The sequence below is a fragment of the Chelon labrosus genome (genome assembly GCF_963514085.1).
Source record: "Chelon labrosus genome assembly, chromosome: 5".
Classification (NCBI taxonomy): Eukaryota; Metazoa; Chordata; class Actinopteri; order Mugiliformes; family Mugilidae; genus Chelon; species Chelon labrosus.
The window spans coordinates 8,923,693-8,946,427 of NC_140341.1; the positions used below are offsets into that span (position 1 = coordinate 8,923,693).

Below are 22,735 nucleotides of genomic sequence, written 5' to 3' on the forward strand. Positions count from 1 at the left end.
AGTCACAATTAATACAGTTATTATGTGTGGGATTAGTGTTTTGTGGGAGAAAATAAATCACACTGTCGCTGTTTGGAGCAGACGAGCCGACAGCCTGCAGCGGATCACCTGTAGATTCCGACGGATGTGAGCGAGGAGGAGCAGCTGATTGGCTGCAGTGTTAAATGCCAGGCATGCAACACTGAGCTGTGGAAAAGCACCAAAATTGGAGGTGTATTATAACAGTGTGTCAGGGAAAACAACGCAGTCAGACAAAAATATATGCTATGCTTTTTTTTTTTTTTTTTTTTTTTTTTTTTTTAAACCAGACCTGCAAAATCTTGATGCGAGCTACAAACAGCCTCTTTGACCTTTAATTTTAAATATCTTTGCTTCCCACGTGCCATGTTTGCCAAGAAATTGTCCAGATTAAGATTGGTTTGTTTTAAAATTGATTTGAAAGAAATGTTTATTTGTGAAACTTTAAAACAGACCCAAAGCTAGCTCCTCTTGTTCACATTTATGCTAAGCTAGGCGTTTATGCTAAGCTAGGCTAATCACATGCTTAATTTGTGAGTGTGTGTGTGTGTTTACAGCACTGACATGAAAGAAGTATATTGAAAATTATGTGTAGGTTAATAAAACAGTGTCTCATGAAAAACGCAGTCAAATAGTTTGAGGGTTCATAGTTACCTGCAAACTTAACATCTTACTGTAGCTACAAACGTCTCTTTAGCGTTGGGCTAACTAAGAATCATTTAAAAGAACATGTACAGAGTGCCAAAAACACTTCAATCAGACTGTTTTAATACAGATTTGTTTATAAGAATGTTTATATGGGAGCTTTAGAGGTGGAAGCTCAAACTTTTAGCCAGACGCAAGCTAGCTCCTGTTGTTTACTAGGCTAGGCTAATCACATCCTGGATTTACTGCTAGGTTTACACCGTTGATTTATCACATTAAAAAATAAAAATAAAATGTAAACATAAGTTCACCATTACATCACTGTATTTAAATATACATTTACATCTACAGTCAGACAAGAATGGAAACTGAGCATCTCTCAACAATCAACTGTTTGCTAAATCTGGGCATCTTTGTGCAATAAGAACCAGGAAGTTGCGTCTTATATCATCACCGCAGTTAAATTAACTATATACAGTATACGTATATACACCGATCAAGCATAACATTATGACCACCTTCCTAATATTGTGTAGGTCTCCCTTGTGCCTCCAAAACAGTTGTGACTCATCAGAGAATGGACATGGGCCTTCTGAGGGTGTCCTGTGGTGTCTGGAAACAGGATGTTGTTAGGGGAGGGACTTTGGGTCCTATGGGTTGAGGGAAAGGGCCTCTGTGCATCATCCCACAGATACTTAATCAGTTTCTAGTGAATTTGGAGGCCAGGTCAACACCTTGTGCTGTTCTTCATGTTTTTTTTTTTTAGTTGTTCCTAAACATCCCGCATCTTACTGGGGATGGCTGCTGCCATCAAGGAGTGTCATTGCTATGGGGTGGGGGTGTCTGGTCTGGTCTAGGTGGGTGCTACATGTCTAAGTAACATCCACATTAATGAATGCCAGGTTCAGAAGTTTCCCAGCAGAACACTGCATTGTCACAAGATGGTCAATGTTATTTACTTCTCCTGTCAGTGGTCATAATGTTATGCCTTGTCAGTGTATAATCCAGATGAAGGTAGGGCAGTGATCTGACTTGACTTCTGCACCAACAGCATGTCAGTAACAGCTTGGCTTTGGTTTCTGCACCAGTGCATGCCAGGTTTATAGAGAGCTTTGAGTACCACAAGTAATGACAAGAATGTAGACGACTTCACAGCTCGGTGCCAGTTCTTCTCATTACTCTCCTCAGTGGCCTGGTGAGGCATCACATCTCTTGATTTTCCAGTTGATTTTCAGTGTTTGCTTCTTGCCAAATGACAGCGGAAGTATTAAACACACATGCGTCATCGAGCTATAGGTGGGTATTCTTAGTCTGGGAAATCATTAAGGCTGAACGCTGCCTGAGATTGAAATGCTTTAGTTTACAAGAACATCAGGTGGCTTAACTTAGGTTTTTTAATTATGCCGTCATGTTGTAGCTGAGTTTCTTTGTATAAATATTGTTTAATGATGGGTTTTAATCCGTCGGAGACCTGTCAGCGTAGCTGCCTGTTGACAAGTCGCTTAATTGGAATGAGCAGCAGTGTGCACTCTCGTCACCATGCTAACGTTGTCACAGAAACCTTTGACATTCTTTGTCTGGATTCTTTGAAGGTTTGGCCTTCTTCTTCCTTTTATTGTTCCAAATTAAATTAACCTACATTACAAAAGCTTGTGTGTGAACATGCTTCTGCCACAACCTCTCAATTAAACCCACGTGTAGCGTAGTATGTCATTTGTCACATTACTCGCATGTTATGAATAGCTGCACACACTCTGGATTAATGACTAATTAAATATACTTGGTATTACAGGGATTAAAAATGCAAAAGTTTTCACATTGGGCGGCATATTATGAAAATTGCTGAAAGCTAATTATACAGTGGGGGTAACAAATGAAAAAAATATGGAGGGTTTATGTGACAGCTTGTAAAATAACTGGATAATTAGTGTAATTCTTGAAAGGTATTTACTGAAAATGGCAGCGACTTTGTAAAACTTTCTTTCTCGAACTTTCTCGTGAACGCATTATGATTTGCACTTCCACACGAAGGCCGTAGCAGAGGGAAGATTGAGCTAACTGGTCCTCCGGTGCATCAAAAACACAGCGGCCTTAAGGTTTGTTGCACAGCTAGAAACTTTTAAAAATGTGTGGTGGATAGTGCTTGTTTTTCTGCCAGTCAAACATTGATGCAAAGCAGAGAAATCATTTTCTAAATCACACCGTAGAAGCTATAAACCTAGACGGCCACAAAAAAATATTATTAGTGACTAATTAATGGTTTCAAACTAAGTCTGAGGGCCATGATTTTACTGATAACAGCACCTCAGAGGACAAAGAAACAAAAGTTTTCCAGCATAACGTGGCTTTACCTGGATACCTCATGCAACACCTGTAGTCTGAGGTATAATATTGCCCCGTGACTGAACCTTGACCCCAGGTAACCCCTCCCACTTGCCGGCTGCAGAGTAACTCACACCCACATGAGCCCTCCCCCTTCTCTCCGCCCCTCTCCCTTCCTCTCGCTCGCTGCATGTCTTGACATGTCGAGAAACACCAGGGGAGGGTGGAGACAAAAAAAGAAAAAAAAGAAAAAACCAAAACAAGAAAAACCAGAGAGCATGACAAGCTGAGAGACAGAGAGACAGAGAGAGAGAAGGAAGGAGGTGTGAGGTACGAACACAGGGAAGAGAGAGAGAGAGCCGAGAGCGTGAGAAAGGAAAACAGGATTGCATGCTAGAGCTCCGCCGTGTTGGGTCTCAGAGCTGGAAAAGGAGGGAAGACTGTAGCTGTAATTGGAGCACGGAGGACGACTCAGACGGGGGACGGGGTGAGACGCGGTGTCATTATATCTGTGAAAACCACGCTGTCTAGTTCCTGTCTTGACTCATTCCTTCTCCCTCTTTTTGATTTCTGACAGGGCAGCTCCACAGCCCCCTGTGGAAGCATGGTGAGCGTTGGTAACCATGGCATTTCAAGCCAAGCAGCGAAGACATCAACACTGAATGAAGAAATTTAAAGAGGTGACTTTTTCTAGCTGACTTTATTTTTTTGCAGACCTCTCTGTGACTCCTGTTGCAGGACAGCTACTGATACCTCTCACCTGATGCAACCCTTTCAGGAACTGACAGGTTGAGGAAATACCCAGGCATTGCCCAGAGCTATTGCACACAAGCCGCAGCTCAGCCTCAAAGTCGGAGTGAAATAACCGGAGGAGCATGGGACGTGGACTTGAGAGCGCACAGTTTTCCCTGGATGTCAGATCTCCAGGAGCAAATGAGTAGCAGTGGATTTGGCTGCAGCAGCAGCTTGCTCCAGGGCCGGCGTTTTTACTGCCGGGAATGGGCCCTGGACAAACTGCGGCGCTGCCTGGATGCCCGCTCTGTGCCTGGCCAAGCACCAGGGCTGCTGATGACTGGGGGCCCCGGCGCTGGGAAGACTGCCTTGTGCACCGAGGCGGTGTGGCCCACCTCAAAGGCAGGAGTGGCAGTTGGACTGGCACGGCGATGCCTGGCTTCCCACTTCTGCCAGAGGGAGGACCAGAGGAGTACAGTGCTGTGGAGGTTTGTCCTCGGCCTGGTAGAGCAGCTGAGGGCCTCCCCTCTCCTATCTCCTGGGTACGAGGAGATCCTAAATAGCACGTCTGTGTACCCAGCTCTGGAGCCTCTCACCTGTCAAAGAGACCCTGATGACACCTTCAAAAGGTTTGTATCACATTTATTCACTTAAAATAATTGTCAAAGTAAGGATGTCTTGTCATTTTTTTTCCATGTGACAGTCAAACGTGAAAAGGGAAGGGAAATTTTCCCTCTCTTGCCAAATGAGAGGGGGTGGAAAGTTGCCGAGAGGTACTGTAAGAAGCATGACACCGGCCCAGGTGCTCGGCGTGTATGTGCACGCTCAAGTGCATGTCTCATTCCCAGCTCGGCTCGGCGTAATTTATGTGTGGTATCACTTTCTGTAAATGGCGACGGTGCATGAGCAGCTGAACAAGCTGCGTCCAAACGCGCCCGTGTGAAAAGAGGGTTTTATCAGATTCAAACGCCCGTGAAAACAGAACGGGGGAAACCTGCTTGGCCGCTTTGTCTCAGTCGTGTAAACAGTCGGCCTCGGCAGTCAGCTGTTGTGACCGCAAACTTTAAACATTGTTGTTTAGTAAAGAAACTGTAAGTGACTATGTACCATGGTGTCATCTGGTTCATTGTAAATCAGATAATCTCTGATTTGAAACTGATGACACATTGATGATAAGATTTTTTTTGCCTGTTGCTCAATTGACTGCAGTGGTAAATAGGAATGCAATGATTACTTGTTACGAAATGAGAAGATGTTTATTCTTACAGTGATAAGACATGAGAAGTTTGTCATATTTTACTTAATGAGTGACAATCGATTATGAAAGTGTTGCTGATTCATTTGCAAATTTGATTAATTAGCCAATTGGAGACTATTATCTAAACGACAAACTCCTTGATGTTGGTATATATGTGATGAATTAATCACAATATACTACGGCTCATTGAGCCACGTCCCATCGCTCTTTATATCACTTTATAAGACAAGGACTCATTTTTGTTAGCTTTACGTCTCCACAAAAGAGATTATTCTCCAAAACACTGACATGAAACTGTAGTACAACTCCTCAGTCGCTGTATACTGCACATCTGAAAAAGCTGCTCGCTCTAAAAAGAAACACGAGGCTGGCTTCTGCTCGCGTGTGGAGAAAGATCTAAACTGAGGCGATATTCTGCAGGTGTTTAAACTGTCAGCAGAATTCTGAGAGGCTGTAAATGTAAAAAAAACCATGTGACCGTCAGCGAAGCAAACAGAAGCCAGGACAGTCGCAGGAAAAGAGACGGCAGCGGCCATTCTTCCTCGTCTTATATTTATTTCTCCGCTCATAATGCGGCCCATTCACGACCCACACAATGGGCCTGCAGAGTGAATGAATGCTACAGTGTTATTTACGACGCGACATCCTTTCAGAGAGAAGGTTGAAAAAAAAAAAAAAAAAAGGACAAAGAGGTGAAAAATGCCTCCAGTACCCCGGTGACCATCTCAGCTCCAGTCAGAGGCGAGGTCACCCTCCTCTCCAGGAGTTTTAAACTCTCTCCCGGTGTGTTTACTTTGCGATGAGTCCGGGCCCTTGTGCACTCCTCCTGTGTTTGCTTTCCTCTGGTGTGAAGTGCCGAGCTGGATTCCACACTCCCCCACGGACTGACTCGCAGGCAGCGGCCGTTTGGAGCTCAGAGGAGGGAAAAGGTGGCTCTGGGCGAAAATCGACCATGTGAGGACGGCCGTCGACAAACCGATGAAACGTGGGCTTGAATTGGCAGCGAAAGGGCATGTGTCAGACACGGGCCTTAAACCGGCCGGAGACTTGTTGTAGTCAGTAGGTCATTAAGTCCTCGCTGAACTTTTGTCGTGCAGCTTGCCCTGTCTGGAAACTTTCAGTTTCTCTTGGTTGTATTTTCATTACTTATTACAAAAGATGAGTAAATATCATTATCTGAGGAAAAACGTACACACCTTATCAGTGCAAACTGCAACTCCACTTCCTGTGACATTACTGTTGACAGATGCACAATGGATTGAAATGTTACTGATGGGTTTACGCCAGGGAACCAAACATATGGCCAACAGCCCAAAACCTAATCTCTTCCTTTCAAAGTAGAAAAATTACATAGCAATTGCAATTTTCCATTGAAAGTACCTGCTATTCCTAATTTGTCCACTGTTTTCGTCAGTGTAGCAGACAGAACATTTTTCTGTACTCATTTTCATAATGTACTTATTTGCACCAAAACAAGGGGGAAAAAAATTGGAGGTGTCGTTATTTATAGGTTATTATGCTGTTCTGTTACTGGCCTGGCCCGCTGGAAATCAAACTGAGTTTGAACTTAAAGGGGAACTACTGTTTTTTACAACCTGGACCTTATTTCTGGCATAAAATACGATCATTTACTCACCCATATAACTTTTGTGTAATTTGTAGTCCTTCGGGAGATAATTAGATCAGCGTATATCCATGTAATGGGAGTGATTGGGGCACCGAAACGCAGCCTCTAAATAACGCATTATCTGCCATGAAACTCGTTCATTTCACCAATATTTTGTTATGATACGCTAGTGCTATTTCCTGTTGAGTCCGGAGTTACCTGTTATCATCATCCAAGGTCTGTAGATTGACCTACAGACCCCAGATGATTTCTTCTGACCTGGACAATGTCGTCTCTGAGCACCGTGCGCACCTGTGGCGGTTGGCTTGTTTACCTATAATTTGCTACTTCGTCCACAGCTTCAGAATCGGAAAAATATTCAGCCATGTTGTAAAAAAACTAGCAGTAGCAAATTACAGGTAAACAAGCCGACCGTCGCGGGTGCGTTTAGAGGCTGCGTTTAGAGGCTGTGTTAAGAGGCTGCGTTTCGGTGCCCCAGTCACTCCCACTATATGGATATACGCAGATCTAAGTATCTCCCGAAGGAATACGAATTACACAAAAGTTATATGGGTGAGTAAACGATCGTATTTCGTGCCAGAAATAATGTCCAGGTTGTAAAAAAACAGTAATTCCCCTTTAAATGAGTTTGACACAGTTTGCTCACATACAGAGAACAGGCTGATTTCTTTTTAACCACTTTCTGACAGAGAAAGAGAGAATGCCTACATACCGTAGCCTATATGTAGCCATGGTTACCAAATTGTCTGTCATATTCATATATGGGCGTAAAAGTATTTATCTTGCTTTGTTTGCTTGATAGTCGACGATTGTGTGGAGGAAATGGCTTTTTTTAGCTTTTGATTTAACATCATCTGTCTTATTATATCATCATGTAACCGACTCCTACACCCCAAGCAAGCTGCACCGATGTCTCAATTCTGATTTTGGGATGTCTTCTTTTGAGTTATAAGAAATGAACATCCTTCATAGTGTCACGTTATCCCTGAAAAATACATATTTTTCCAACTGAGATTTGCTCCTGAACTCACAATGGATTTATACGATGCATATCAATAAATAAACGCCAACGCTGTCAGGTAACATTATTTTCTTATTCTAGCTACAGTAGCGGCTGCTGGGTTGAGAGCTCCGGTCGAATTGAAGTTTCCATAACGTTGACACGCTTCTCTCGGGAGTCCAATTAAAGCGCGGTGTCAAAGGTCTCCCGCAGACATGTGTCCACGAAAACCTTGAGCTACAATAAAAGGTTAATTACACTCACTCCTCCGCAGAGGCGAGTGCCAGACCGGTGAGGGAGTGCTCCTTCAATCAGATGACTAAAGAATGCCGCGGCGTGATAAGCTTAACCTAGATGTAGCTGTCATCAGGGCAGGGTGTTGATCTACTTTTAACAGCAGGATATGACCGACGATAAAAGTCAAGGCTATTATGTAGGCAGGGTAATTAAACGATTTGTACACATTAAGACCGGATCTAGGCCGAGAGCCTAGATGTGAGACAGCATGACCTGAAGACATTCTTTTTTTTTTTGGTGGTGATAATTACTTCCCCTTAACGGTTTGATCAAAAATAAGGGTTTGGATTCATTATCTAAAGTTAAATCGAGTAGATATCTGCTGCTCTCAGGCACTGGGAGTCTGAGGATTTGCAGATATTTCACCATTTCTTTCACCAATTATTTTTTAAATTGGCTGCACTAAATGTTGTATTCGAAAATGTCAAAGGATCTAAAACCTTTTTATTAACTGGATTAAAAAAGTGGATTCAAGACTTGAAGAGGAATTGAGTTGGACTCCTGAACAAATCTTTAAAGCTGAAGGAAGCTGAACTCTGAACAGACGATAGAAGCTTAAGTGAGACTTACTCCGTGTCCATCTCCACATCTTCTATCTGCTAACTAATTCATCACAAGCTTGAGCTGCGTCCACGATGTGAGGACAGATGCATTAATTTGTAGGCAACTTAAAGGAACATCCAGTCTCTAATTTGTTTCAGCGTTGGTTGCCTCGTTTGCCGACATCTAATCATTACAGATGACTCATTTCTTTTATCTGGAAATTCCACATCCCACTCCCTCTGCATATGTAGAGTTCAGATATTTAGTTGTTGACCTCTCTGTGTTCAGTGTGTGTTAGCTGATCATCTGGCTCCTGTTTGATTAATTCACCAAGATTCTGTATTAGCCAGAGTAAACTGAATATTTGATGGATGCATTTCTGGCATCACTGCTCCGCTCAAAGCTCCACTGACCTCTTCCTTAATGTTTTAAAAACACTTCAGAAGCTGTTTCTTCTTGTTTTATTATGTTGAGAATTTAGACTGATTTGCTGTTTATTTGGTATGCTCACAGATGGGTTGTTTTTTGACACAGAAACAGTACTGATTTGGTTGTTTTTCTTTGAATCAGGTTTAAAGAAAATGACTAAAGGGGACTGGACCTTGTGGTCACTCTTAAACATAGACATTAACACTTAATAACAGCACACGCACAAACACCCGCCCTGTGTTTGTTGCAGAATAAATGACTTGTGTTCAGCCCTTCATACCGGGTTGGTGTCACAGGTTAATTGCTGTTTGTCACCTTTGAAACAAGGCCCTCAGACACAGCATTAAACCAGACCCGGTGTGTCCGCTCAGTGCATCTTGTAGCCGTTGAAACATTTCAGTGAAACCACTGACAGCAGAAGTAAATAATACCAACCATCTTGTGACAATTCAGTGTTCTGCTGGGAAACTTTTGGACCTGGCATTCATTCATATGGATGTTACTCAGACATGTAGCACCCACCTAGAACAGACCAGGCACCCCCACCCCATAGCAATGACACTCCTTGATGGCAGCAGCCATCTCCAGCTGGATGCAGCCTGACACAGACACACATACGCAAAATCGCTTTAGGAACAACTCAAAAAACATTTAGAACAGCACAAGGTGTTGACCTGGCCTCCAAATTCACTAGATCCCAAACTGATCAAGTATCTGTGGGATGATCCACAGAGGCCCCTCCCCTCAACCCATAGGACCCAAATGCCCCCACTAACAACATCCTGTTGCCAGACACCACAGGACACCCTCAGAAGGCCCATGTCCATTCTCTGATGAGTCAGAATATTAGACTGGTGGTCATAATGTTATACCAGGTCATTAATCCAGTGACTTCTGGTTGACTGGCTCCTGACCTGAAAGAGGACTGCGATTATTTTATCTTAACATTACTGTAGGTGCTGTTGTTGTACTACCGCCACATCAGTTTAGTCTCCACCTCTTCATTGTGAAGTTATTTTTGTTCCAGTGGACTGCAAAACTTTTCTCCACAGATCACCCTTCATCCGGTCTTTAGGCCTGATAAAGGAATAAAATCCCATCTGTTATTCATGCTCTGACGATGGGTTCAACTTCTAATTCAGGACTTTTGTTGCTCTCTTTAGTCTAATCCATTTTTTTGTTTCTAATATTTGAAGGTTTATTGAGTGTGTGTGTGGGAGACAGAGAGTGTGTGCGTGAGTTTACAGGGTGGAGCAGAAAATTACAGAAATTCCACTAACCTGAGTCAGCGTCAGGTCAAATCAGGGTGTGGGTGCTGAGTGCACGCTTTAATTGACACTTACTCTGTGATTTGCCGCCAGTTTTAAATTGTTTTACTGTTTTATGAGGTGTTCCAGTGTTACAGTAGAAGATACAGTGTTTACAGTTGCTGTTATAGCCGGGGGCGGCACAGTGATGTGGCGGTGGTTAGCACTGATGTCTCACTGCAAGAAGGTTCCGGGTTCTAATTCATGGGCTGACTGGGGCCTTTCTGTGTGGAGTTTGCAAGTTCTCCCTGTGTCTGCGTGGGTTCTCTCTGGGTTCTCCGGCTTCCTCCCACCGTCCAAAGAAAGGCTCTTTAGGTTCATTGGTGATTCTAAATTGACCGTAGGAGTGAGTGTTAATGGTTGTCTGTCTCTCTGTGTTAGCCCTGAGATAGACTGGTGACCTGTCCAGGGTGTACCCCGCCTCTCGCCCCCCCATGATGCTCAGAGCTTGTTTCTGAAAGATGTGACATGAAAAAACATAAAGCCGAAACTCAACAAAACATTTCTGCGTTCGAAATAAAACTGCCTGAAGTCATAGCAAGATAGCTGCTGGAATATTGATCCAAACTATTTCATTTAGTAGCTCTGACTATATGCATAAGGCCCCCGCTATCTCAGATAATAAATAGAAACAGCTCACATTGTTGCTCACTGCTCCGTTCGACTCCCAGATCCACCCACGATTCCTGTGGTTTTCACATCGCTGTCTAACATTTAATGTCTTCCTTTGTGTGTCTGCCACTTCCTCTAGAGCAGTGCTGGGACCCCTGTTGGACCTTCCTCCTCCTGCCCAGACTCTGATGGTGGTTGTAGACTCCCTGGATGTAGAATATGGGCCAGGTGAAGGAGTTGGGAAGAGTGGCTCTATTGCAGAGCTCTTGGCCGCCAATCAACACCTGCTGCCCAGCTGGCTGCTGCTGGTGTGCTCCGTCCGCCGCCATAACAAGACGGTGTGCAAGATGTTCTCAGGTACGTAGAGTGTATAACTCATAGTTATTTGTACGGCCAGACAGGCATTCTGCCTTGTGTGGCAAAGATCTTGGGCAGCTAGACTTGGACACTCATTGAAAAATAAAGAGCACAAATGACCATAAAGACAAAAACTATATCAGGGTTACAAAACACTATCTCCTATGTGTGTTGAAGGTTTCCGTAGGCTCTGCCTGGATGATTTGCGGAAGCCTCCAGCAGTCCGTGATGTACAGCAGTACATCCTCTGTCGACTGGACGAAGATGGCGCACTTCGCCGTCAGCTCACTCCCGACACGGCTGACATGCTGAACCTGCTGCACATCAAGAGTGGTGGCTGCTTCCTCTTCCTCGAGCGTGTCCTGGATGGTGTGGCAGCTGCGCTGGTGGGTCTGCGGGAGATCCGGGACATACCCGGGACTCTCAATGGCCTCTACTTGTGGCTGTGCCAGAGACTGTTCCCCCGTGGGCTCTTCGTCTACGTCAGGCCTCTCCTCAATATCCTCTTGGCTGCCCCAACTCCTCTCACGTCCCAGCAACTATTCACAGCAGCCTGGACCCAGGACACCTCCCTCAACTTTCAAGACTTCCAGAACAAACTTCGAACCTTATCTCCTCTCCTGATCGATGGACCTGGCGGCACCAAACTACTTTTTCATGCCAGTTTTACGGAGTGGCTGACTGATGTTAAGTACTGCACACAGAAGTACCTGTGTAGCAGAACAGAAGGTCACAGCATGCTCGCTATGGCTCTGACTCTACAGGGAAGCCATCTGGATATTGAGGACACTTGCCAGCTGGCCACACACTTAGTTTGCTCAGGTCACCATAAAGATAAACCCTCATTACTGGCACTGTGGATGTTGTTGGCAGATGTACCGGCTCTTACTCCCAGCTGCAGTAGAGTCCTCACCACATCCTTAGCTCAACTTCCTGTTCGGGTCAGTCAGGATGTCCCTCAGCTGTTAATGAGAAGTGGGCTCGTCTCTCCGGCCTGTTTTCCAGATGCAGACCCAAGTGTTAGACTGCATTGCATAGGTGAAGAAAGAACAAATTTACAACATGCACTTGAGAGGGAGCTGTCAGTAAAGAAGCTGTTGGACAGTGGGGTGTCTGTAAATCAGCGTGACGCTACAGATGGACAGACTTTGCTTGCTAGAGCGGCCCACGAGGGTTCTGCAAATGTAGCAGAACTTCTCCTGTCACGTGGATCTGATCCATTAATCAGTGATCATCAGGGTCAAACACCGCTGACTTTGGCTTCCAAGCAGGGTCAAGTCAAAGTGTTGTCTCTGCTCCTGGAGTGGTCCAACAGCCAGGACAAAGAAACTGCATTACAGATGATGGAGCACGTTGACAATGAAGGCTGGACAGCACTGCGCTCTGCCGCTTGGGGAGGACACAGTGAGGCCGTGCGGCTGCTACTGGATGCCGGAGCAGATGTGGATGGATGTGACAGCGAGGGTCGGACTGCTCTCAGAGCTGCTGCGTGGGGGGGTCACGATGAAATTGTCCTCACACTACTGGAATACGGGGCACAAGTTGACAAAGCTGACAGCAAGGGCCGCACGCCTCTTATTGCTGCTGCCTACATGGGACACCATGAATCTGTGGAGATACTGCTGGACCATAATGCAAAAGTTGATTTAGCTGATGGAGATGGACGCACTGCTCTGTCAGTCGCCGCCCTCTGTGTCCCTACAGCAGCAGGCATTAAAGGTTTTGGTGATGTAGCAAGTCAGTTACTGGAACATGGGGCAGATCCAGGGCACAGAGACCACGATGGAATGACACCGCTGCTTCTCGCAGCCTATGAAGGCCACGAAGAGGTGGTTGAGCTTTTGTTAGAAGCCGGTGCTGATGTAGATGAAACGGCTGGCCCCAATGGAAATATCACTGCTGCAGCCGCTGTTACTCCCCTGCTGGCATCGGCAGCAATGGGCCACATGATGACAGTGTCACGGCTGCTTTTCTGGGGCGCGGCTGTGGACGCCATTGATTGTGAAGGGAGGACAGCGCTCTGCCTAGCAGCAGCCAGAGGAAGCGTCGAGGTTGTCCGTGCCTTGCTGGATCGAGGCCTGGATGAGAACCATAAGGATGACCTCGGCTGGACTCCACTGCATGCCGCTGCTTGTGAAGGCCACCGTGCTGTTTGTGCTGCTCTGACGGAACGAGGAAGCATGGCACGTGTTGGAGAGATGGACATTGAAGGACGCACCCCACTTATACTGGCTGCCCAAGAAGGTCATTGGAGCACTGTCAAACTATTGTTAGACAGGCGTTCTCCTATCGATCACAGGGCATATGATGGGCATTCTGCATTAAGTGCCGCACTCCTGGAGGGTCATGCTGATGTTGCAGAGCTGCTTATGAAACGAGGGGCTGATACCGATGTCCGGGATGCAGAGGGACGTCCTCTGCTATACCTCCTGGTGCTGGAGGGTCGCCTTGACATGGCGACTCTCCTCATAGAGAAAGGGGGTGTGCCCCTCGAATCTCGAGACTCTGAGGGCCGTACAGCACTTCATGTGGCCTCCTGGCAGGGATGTGTGGAGATTGTGGACCTACTATTGAAACATGGGGCAAACCCCAATGCACAAGATACAGAGGGTAGACCACCAATGCATTCGGTAGCTTGGACAGGACATACTAAAGTAGGACATCGTCTCCTAGAGGCCAGTGGAGTCAATATAAATCTAGCTTGCCACCAGGGGGCAACAGCTCTGAGCATTGCTGCCCAGGTTGGACATTCGAACATTGTGGCAATGCTTCTGGAGAGAGGGGCAAATCCAAATCACGTGGATAAATATGGTCGTAGTCCAGTGAAAGTGGCTGGGAAGCATGGACACTTTAACATTGTCAGACTCTTGGAGAGCTATGGAGCCAAGCCTTACATAGGCCTGTTGCCTAAGTCTAGTACCACATCACCTGCGAAACCCAACAAGAGTCTCTCCTCAGTGATTTCAGACTGTAACGGAGATGAATTAACAGCTGCTACCTCCTCCTCTTCGGTTTCTTCGCCTGGCTCCACTGCAGAACGATTCCACTCCATGCAGAGCTCCCAGACCTCCTCTACCTGCCACTCACTTGCCACAGTGCAGACAGTTCCAGCTGACAGCCTCAGCTTTATTCAGCAGATCCAACAGCACTCGCTGCCTCGCAGTCGTAGCCGTCCCTCCACCCTTCCTCCACCGGGGAGCTCAGGCATGGGTAGCCTCCACGGAAGTTGCCAGAGGCACCCCAAAGGCAGTCCTCCTCCTACTGTTTGCACAGTCACTGCCATGGTGCACAACTGCGACCCGTCCCAGAAAGGCTTGTCGTCCGGACTTGAGTATAATGACAAAATGAACAAACAAAATTCAAACTTGATAAAAGCTGACAAGACTTCTTACACTGGTGGCAAATGGCACTCAGTCATGGCTTCACTTGGAATAACACCGGGTCACGATAGTCCCCTAGGTGCTAAAAACAGAGAGGACCCTCCTCTGGGCTACCCATATAGATTACAGAGCCCACTTCAAGGAGAAGCTTGGGATTCTCTACCCCAGAAGAACATTTTGTCACCTGTTTGCTACAGTTTCTCCCCAGTCCCGGCTTGTAGTGCCTTTCCAGACGATGTTATGGCCACTATGACCACCACAGACCCACAGCTTAATCTCAAACAGGCAATCAAACTACAGTTTGAGGGTCCCACCAGTGCAGCCTTATACAAGCGAGAGACACCCCTGTGACTGGCACTCAAGTAAGTGTCCCTCATCGACAATTGCTATATTGACTTTGCAAACCTTCCTATTTCAGGAATCAATGCAATCAAAGCACTGACATCAATTTTACATCTTTGTTTTAGGTGGGGTTGGACATTTGTGGTTTGAGGCGGAGGCTGTTTTCTCAGCGACTCACTGGGTTTGGCTGAGGAAGTGATCCCTTTCTCCATCCCCCTTCAGAAAACCGGAGGAAGGACAAACTGAATAACTTTAGAGCTCGTGTTTTCAGCTGCGTGTGCTGAGCAGAGCTCTCACGGACGCAATCCCGCCGATTTATTTAAAGCGTAATGTTTAATTGTGTTCATTTTTAACTTGATCCCTGATAAGCATCGGTGACGAAAAGGCATTTTGTTTCTTTGCTGTAAAAAACAAAACAAAAATCCCTTTCGGGGAGTGAACACTCTTTTAAGCTTGTGGCCTTGATCTTTGTTGAAGCCTTTGATATTTATTATAAACTAGCCTCCATTCCCTGTAGCTGGTCCATAGCTGACAACCAAAATAGTCTGCAGAAATGTTAGCCTACTGAAGCTTGACCCTGTGCGGGTTTATGAGGCAGCACAAACTATAAACCGCAGCCAAGTTTACCGAATCAACTTGGCACGCTCACAGTGTGTCAATGAGCAGGCAGGAAGGAAAATGAAAATTGGACCATATAAACCGAGGGCGTATGTGGGAGGGTTGTCAACTCTAAACTCGAATGTGGCCTAAAGAAATGTCTACTTTTTGATCATTTTTCATTGTATTAGTATTTAATTACACTCATTAATTAAAAAATGGCAATCGGTGCTATGATATTGTCTACCTCTGCTCCGTGTGGTTCTTTGATAATGTGTCAGAGTGTGTTGTGTAGTTACTTTTCATGCACTTTATCACTAAATGTCACGGGTAGCTTCTGATGTGGCGGCATCGTGCAGAGATCAAAGTCTGGAAGCAGGTTGATGTTGGCCACCTGGGAGTGTAATCCCCAAAGCTTTTGAACATTTTTGAAACCGTAGAAAGGAGAACTCTGCAGATAGATCTAATGGTGATACATCCTTCATTTTTATTGCTTTGCTGTATCTTAGAAATTTGTAGGAAATAGATTTCCAAACCATTTGATGTCACTATAAACTTTCGTCAAACATTTGCCTAGATGAATCAAGGTTTGGCCCTACTAATGAAAGCTTGCATCAGATCTGCAGAGCACTCCTTTCTCCACATTCACCACACCTTTTGGCCTTCTTCCACCTTTTCACCACGTTCCACATGAAAATTATGAGGAAACTAAATGCTCTAAATACAAACGTGCTCAAACATAAAACTGAGCACTCTCTGACAAAGGCTAATCCAGATCTCACAATACAGGTTTTGACACGGACATCCACTTCTGAATTCTCGATGTGAGGAAAACTGACAACGACACAAATATATATTTTCCAAAATAGAGCTGTTTCCCCTTCTTCAGATTTTTTTTTGCTGAGCGTTTTGAAAAAAACACAGTTCTCGGGGGTGAAAAACGTCAGCTTTAGAAAACAATATTATTTGAAATCACACGGTGATAAGTGAACAGGCTCTGAGTTTATTTCAGTGCCGAAGTCAGCACTGTCACCAAGGTGACTGATGAGATGGGTGTTCAGACGCTGTTCGTTTGTTTGTAAGCGAGTCACACTACTCTGAGTTGTGCTGACAGCTGTGTTATGGCCCCTCTGAGGATGAGATTGAAAGGTCGGCACAGGCTTTCAACAACTGTAATGTGAAGTAAGTAAATAAGCAACCTGTTTTGAAAATGCGTTTGCGTGACGTGTGAAAATGATCAAATCCACTCTTTTGACACAGCAATTTAATGAAAAGGTAAAACAACTTGTCAGTCAAGTTAGTGGCAAAAAACCCAAAGAAAATGCATTAACAGGCTTAGATAATACAGTAATGCTGGTATTTGCTTGGCACCAGTGCAGTAATCTAGTAATTTTGTGTTGGTGTCTTGTGCGTAGGAGCCCACTAATTTCCATAATTCCTCCACAGCTCAAGTGCAAATTGAAGTTATGTATATCTTATATAAATATATATAAATGTTTAACATTAACAACGCTTCCTCATTTTTTTTTTTTTAATGTATTTTCTTTGCTGCAACTGCCGCGAGTTATGTTACTATAGGATCAGGGGTGCGTTAAAAGAGAAAATGTTGGATGACAGGATGCCCCACTGGTTAGGAAACGAGAAGACTCGCTGACTGGAGAACAATGGAGAAACAGGATAGTTCATCAGCGAGGAAACAGCCGATGGGGAAACAGGTGGAGCCCCAGAAAGGGGAAACAGGAAGACTTATTCTGCAGAGGAGGAGATGCAGCACGCAGAGAGGAGAGAGGAAATTACAACTGTATATATGAAGGCAAGGCTTGGCTTTAAAGGTTCACTTAGTAAACAATGTGTCTTTAGTAGCATCTAGTGGCAGTAGCAGGAAGATACTGCTCAAACAGAGTAGACACCCTTGCAATAAGGAGTGTTCACACCACCTGCAAACAAACACTGAGTTTTACACAATGCCAGCGGCAAAAATTTGAGTTTGCATGCAAAATATTAGAAATGCAATGTGTGTATTTATTTCAAAATGTTCCGATCTTAGCTTACTAGCTAAGGGGCTAATTCAAAATATGGATTTCGTGTCCACCAAACAGAGTGAAGAATTCCAGCAAATAGACAGAGCCACTAGGTAGTTGAGTTGCTGTGCAGAAAATGCTCAAAGCCAGGGCTAGACATGAGAATCTGTAGCATTTCCAGGAATTTGCTGTGTTGGATACCTCCAATTTAGCCGGTCTGACCCCCAATCTGGAACCTATCCAACAAAGGTTAAAATTAAAAGGTTTAAATTACAAAGAAGTAGCTTGCTGCTGCTGCTGCTAGCTAACAGGCTTAGCATAGTTGCAAGGAGGGCTGAACAGACATTATCTGGTGTCTTGGGCAATGTGGTTGTTGCCTTGATTCGAGTTAACTAGTTTGCTTAGGATGCTAGCTTTGACTGAGATGTTGCCACCAGACAGTAGCATCAGATTGGTTAGCTTGACATGTTATCAACTGGAATGCCTTCACATTATGCAAGTAGCTGGTGAAATCAAAGACGGAAATATAACTTACTATAGGGATCTGTGTTGAGTGTGTGGATGTGTGGATGTAGGTATGAAGGGAATGTTTTAGGGATGCTGTACCGTACTGTTTGTCCAGAAACTCAATGCAACCTTTTACACTCATGCACAGATTTATAGGGAAACCATGTTTGGTCAGATATAGTTCTCTATACACTAAAGTTGATTAATAGTAGTCCTTGGAACATCTTGCAGAACCAGATAAAACAATGTGATGGTGGCAATCAAGTCATGAATATCCAGAGTAGGCAGATGTGCTGTAGATATAAAGCTAGGTCAGGCCACACACCTTTTCTTTGTATTGACGAGAGGAGGATTTTGAGCTCTAGGTCAGGACTACAGAGTGGCGCATGATGGTAAATTTACAGGCAGTTTTTTAGCCACTGCAGTGCCCAGTCATTGGTCAAAACAACATTTTGATTTCAGTACATATTGAAATGTACGTAAAAATAAACTAAAGCTGTTTTCCTGCATGAATGCACTCACATGTACCAAACACCAGGTGATGTGTCAGCTACTAGAAATACTGGGTTTGGTTTAGACAAAGGGTGGCACCTAGGTAGTGTTGCAGGAAGACTAATGAAGGCTGTTTGTGCATTGATATCTAAATACAATAAGAGAGAGTGGAAAGCCATATGCGGGTAGCCAGGAAAAAGTGCAAATCACCTCTAATTGGACATTTCATTGACTTTTTATACGAGAGAGCTGGCAGGATCAAATCTATTTAACGTTTTAGACACTTAAATGTCAACAATGGAGTGCACGAGCGAGAGTGGATTATTTTATTAATCTTCGAGTATAAGAGTGACATCACTGAGGCATTTTCTTCTGCAACCAGACACCATGACCGTACAAAAACCACTGGATGTCAGACAGAGAGTACATGGTGTATTGCAGCGAGAGTGAATGCCGTGCACTGCTAAGCAATCATGACACATTTTCAAGCTGTGAAGCCGGCATCTAGAGGATAGTGCTGAACAGCTGATTAACAGCTGGAGGGGCCGAGGTGTTTGATCTGCGGAGAGGCCGGCATTAGTTTGTCAGATGTGCAAGAAATAGACTTGGAGTGCAAACAAAACCCTTGTTATCCTTTATAGTTTGCAGCAGATATGTAAGTGGGCGTAGGCCCCGGAGCGACACTGTAACAAATTGGCCCTTAAATTAACAGTAAACTACCGGCAGCAGGGTTGCCAGTAAATTACAGTTTGAGTTTATGAAATATGATTGTTTGACAACCAAATTAAAATGTGCAGCATAGACCTATATTTTGCAGAAAATTACTAACACGCTGGTGTCCTTTAATACTACTTTAACACTTTTACAATGGCATTTGTCAGCATTTATATTAAATGACCTCTTTCTGGATCGATCCCTTAGGAAGCACCTGAAAAGGTTTTTACAGTTATTTTTTGCACTAATCTGCTTTTTGCACTGCCTTATTTTGCACAAACCACTACCTCACTGTCTTGTCCAATACATTTTATAGTCTTAGCAATTTTTTTGTAAAAAATCTCCACCACAACACTGTACATACAGAATGTCTTTATATTTCTAGAGTGTTGTTATTTTGTGTATATATTCTTGTCAAAGTCAGCGCTACTGTGACAAGGAAATTTCCCATATGTAGGATGAATAAACAAACAGTGTCTTATGTCTTATACCTTTTGTTACGCACCTCTGCACCTCAGTGGCTGTGCAAGTGTTTTTGGCTTGTGCTTAATCACCTTAACCAGCCGCACCTGAGAAGACCAAATAAAAGGCCTTGTTGAAGAAGCCTAGGAGGATCACTTTTCAGCTGCAGAGGCTCGCTGTGTCTGACCTGTCGTCTTTTTGTCTTTTTTTTTTTTAAATTAAAAACCTTTATTTTTCTAACTCCGTCATGTGTTTCCACTTTATGTTGTGCTCCCTTTCAATATTTAACTGAACACACAGTGAACAAACGGACAAACCGCCAAATAGGTTTGCGCCGTAAAGCTTCCAGTAGCAATTTGGTTAAACAAGCAATGTTTGTTTGTTTTACCTCGGTAGCTACTCTGAAAATGCAGTAATCCGGCTAGATATTTACAACTGAACAGACACAGTAAAAAAGATGATAATAAGAAACCATATAATGTCACCAAAAAAGTCAAACTTAGAATGATGATTGCTGATAGAAAGTCGGGTCGTGGCCTTCCAGTGCTGTTCCACTTGCCTGCTCATGGAAAACAGTACAATTCTGTATTTGCGAGGCCTTTTTTTCTGTTGATTCACTCCCACAGTCCAATGCACTGTACAGTATAACACAATATTTTGTAGGAAACTGTAACTATTACCCAGAATGCAATCTTTTCTGAAGCAATTTATTACAGTTCTTTCTGCGTGCGAAGCTCATTTTGCAGTTATTAATTTTAATCAGCATAACAACTCAAATTGCTGTTGTGCTAAAGAATTGAACTCAACTTGTAACCCTATTAAATAATTAGATTTTCATCTGTAACCTTTAACTTCTTTAATAGGAACCTCGAATATAATTTTACATGGTAAATTCCTACAATAGAAAATGTGAAGTGTTTAACCAGTTCTCCACGGTGTTGTGACTCCACCATTGTTTCTCAGTTAAGGCTTATAATTTTGCCGACACTCCAAATGATAAGGCTAGATAATACCAGGATTTACTAGAATCTTTTGAGAGAAAGGAAAAGGGATTAGCGAGGAAAGGATCACAGCAGACAAAATGCACAAAGGCACGTTTTTATTGTTACTGTTAGCATGCAAGGCTTTTCAGGAATAAATATATGCATAGCATTAAAACAAAAATAATGAGACCAGCTTTTAAAATAATGGCTCACAACAACAGCTGGATGCCTCCCAAGATATTGTCTGTTTAAATATGTCATGGTGTATGGACGCTCTGGACCATTTTGAATGTAATCCAAGAAAATGTAGTAAAGTGTAAGGTACAAACTGTACCCAAAGAAATCACAAGAAATGAAACACTCAGCAATCTGTCTTGTGTAAATATTCTGAATGACTTCACACCTCTGCATGTTCCCAAACAAGAAATAGCTGCCTGAATAAAATGCTATAAACAGACACGTCTCACAAAAGAAAAATGTGGATGGCAGTTTGCTACCACTGCTGATTATTCACCCACATGTGCATCATGGCAATCGCGTATCAACGTGTTAAATGCTGAATTTACATTGCAGAAAGGGGAGCGTGGGAGGACTGCAAAAAAAAAAAAAGCCACAAGCCCCACTCATCAGTCAAGATCACTGACAGCATGATTAATCGTAGAATTTGTAGGAATTATTGACTCCAGTTGTGACAAGATTCAACTGAATCATCTAAAACCTTCCTGTCTCAACACATCAAAAATGCCTCACTGGAAAGGAGAGTAATCCAAGACCCTTTGCTTGAAAGTTTCTTTTTTGTAAAAACTGTAAATCTTCTAAATGCACAGTGAATACCAGCCTCTGCTATTCCCTGCAGGTTTGCAGCTTTGGAGGAAAACTCACACAGAGACACACACAACAGAATAGACTGTAACTGAACTCTAATCTACAAACTACTGTCAACAAGCAAACAGCAATTCTAGTTCACTTTGAACACTTAAAGGGGAACTACTGTTTTTTACAACCTGGACCTTATTTCTGGCATAAAATACGATCGTTTACTCACCCATGGTTCGTCAGATATTTATATTAGTGAAAGTTGGGCACATTGCTGTCTGCTGTTTAGTCCTTTGTCTCAGTGTTGTGTTCTGTCCACTTCTCTTACTAGTAGTAGCAAATTACAGGTAAACAAGCAGCGCGGGGTGCGTGCGGCGCTCAGAGATGACATCATCCAAGTCAGTGGTTATTAGGTCAATCTACAGACCTATGATGATAACAGGTAACTCTGGACTTAACGGGGAATAGCACTAGTGTATCATAACAAAATATTGGTGAAATGAAAGAGTTTCACGGCAGATAATGCGTTATTTAGAGGCTGCGTTTTGGTGCCCCAGTCACTCCCACTATATGGATCTAAATATCTGACAAACGACTACAAATGACACAAAAGTTATATGGGTGAGTAAACGATCGTATTTTATGCCAGAAATAAGGTCCAGGTTGTAAAAAAACAGTAGTTCCCCTTTTGAGGATGAAGCTAGTGTTTAGCTTGCAAATTTAGGCAAACTCTTAAGGTATAGCTAGACCAAACGACATTTACAGAATTGTAGATGCAATTCATCTATAAATTGGATTCATAGGAGCAACTAAGTCTATATCATAGTTTTCTTTAAGCATTGTAGATCTTTCTAGTCCTGGGGCGATTTGTACTGGTATATCTTAATGCAATGGTGCATGCTGTCTGACAAAGCTAGTTGGCCCTCAGGTAAGAGGGTCAAGCCCCGTGGACTACTCAAGCCTTCATTGATTATGGGCCAACCCACTCCATGTGCTGTGTATAACAGGACTCGGTGCTGCTCGCCCCAGTCTGCGACCAGTACATTACCATCTTTATCTATACAAATACCCCACGGACAAGCCAGGACTGGTCCCATACCAGCACACACCCCCAGAACTCTCACTGTGTTCCAGCCTGGCTCCAGCACTTTGATGCAAGGCACGTGGCCTGTTTCATTGCCCCTTTCAGACACAGCTATCATGCCCGAGCTCAAACAAGCCGCCACTAAGTAGGGCCGGTGGAATCCGGTCACCACTGTGCGTTCAAGTCGAGA

General features: G+C 43.9%; 1 protein-coding gene across 3 annotated transcripts; it reads left to right on the plus strand.

The window, feature by feature from the left end:
• Nucleotides 1–3,222: 3,222 nt before the first annotated feature.
• Nucleotides 3,223–15,712, plus strand: ankrd50l (ankyrin repeat domain 50-like). Of its 3 annotated transcripts, XM_084545093.1 has the most exons (6): nucleotides 3,223–3,472; nucleotides 3,563–3,665; nucleotides 3,764–4,346; nucleotides 10,930–11,147; nucleotides 11,325–14,889; nucleotides 14,995–15,712. In XM_084545093.1, the coding sequence occupies exons 3-5, from the start codon at nucleotides 3,898–3,900 to the stop codon at nucleotides 14,876–14,878; spliced, it is 4,221 nt and encodes a 1,406-aa protein (XP_084401219.1). In that variant the 5' UTR covers nucleotides 3,223–3,472; nucleotides 3,563–3,665; nucleotides 3,764–3,897; the 3' UTR covers nucleotides 14,879–14,889; nucleotides 14,995–15,712. The 3 variants fall into 3 exon arrangements, with proteins under 3 accessions (XP_084401219.1, XP_084401218.1, XP_084401220.1); XM_084545092.1 differs by having other exon boundaries at nucleotides 3,563–4,346; XM_084545094.1 differs by lacking the exons at nucleotides 3,223–3,472; nucleotides 3,563–3,665 and having other exon boundaries at nucleotides 4,207–4,346; nucleotides 10,935–11,147.
• Nucleotides 15,713–22,735: the final 7,023 nt, after the last annotated feature.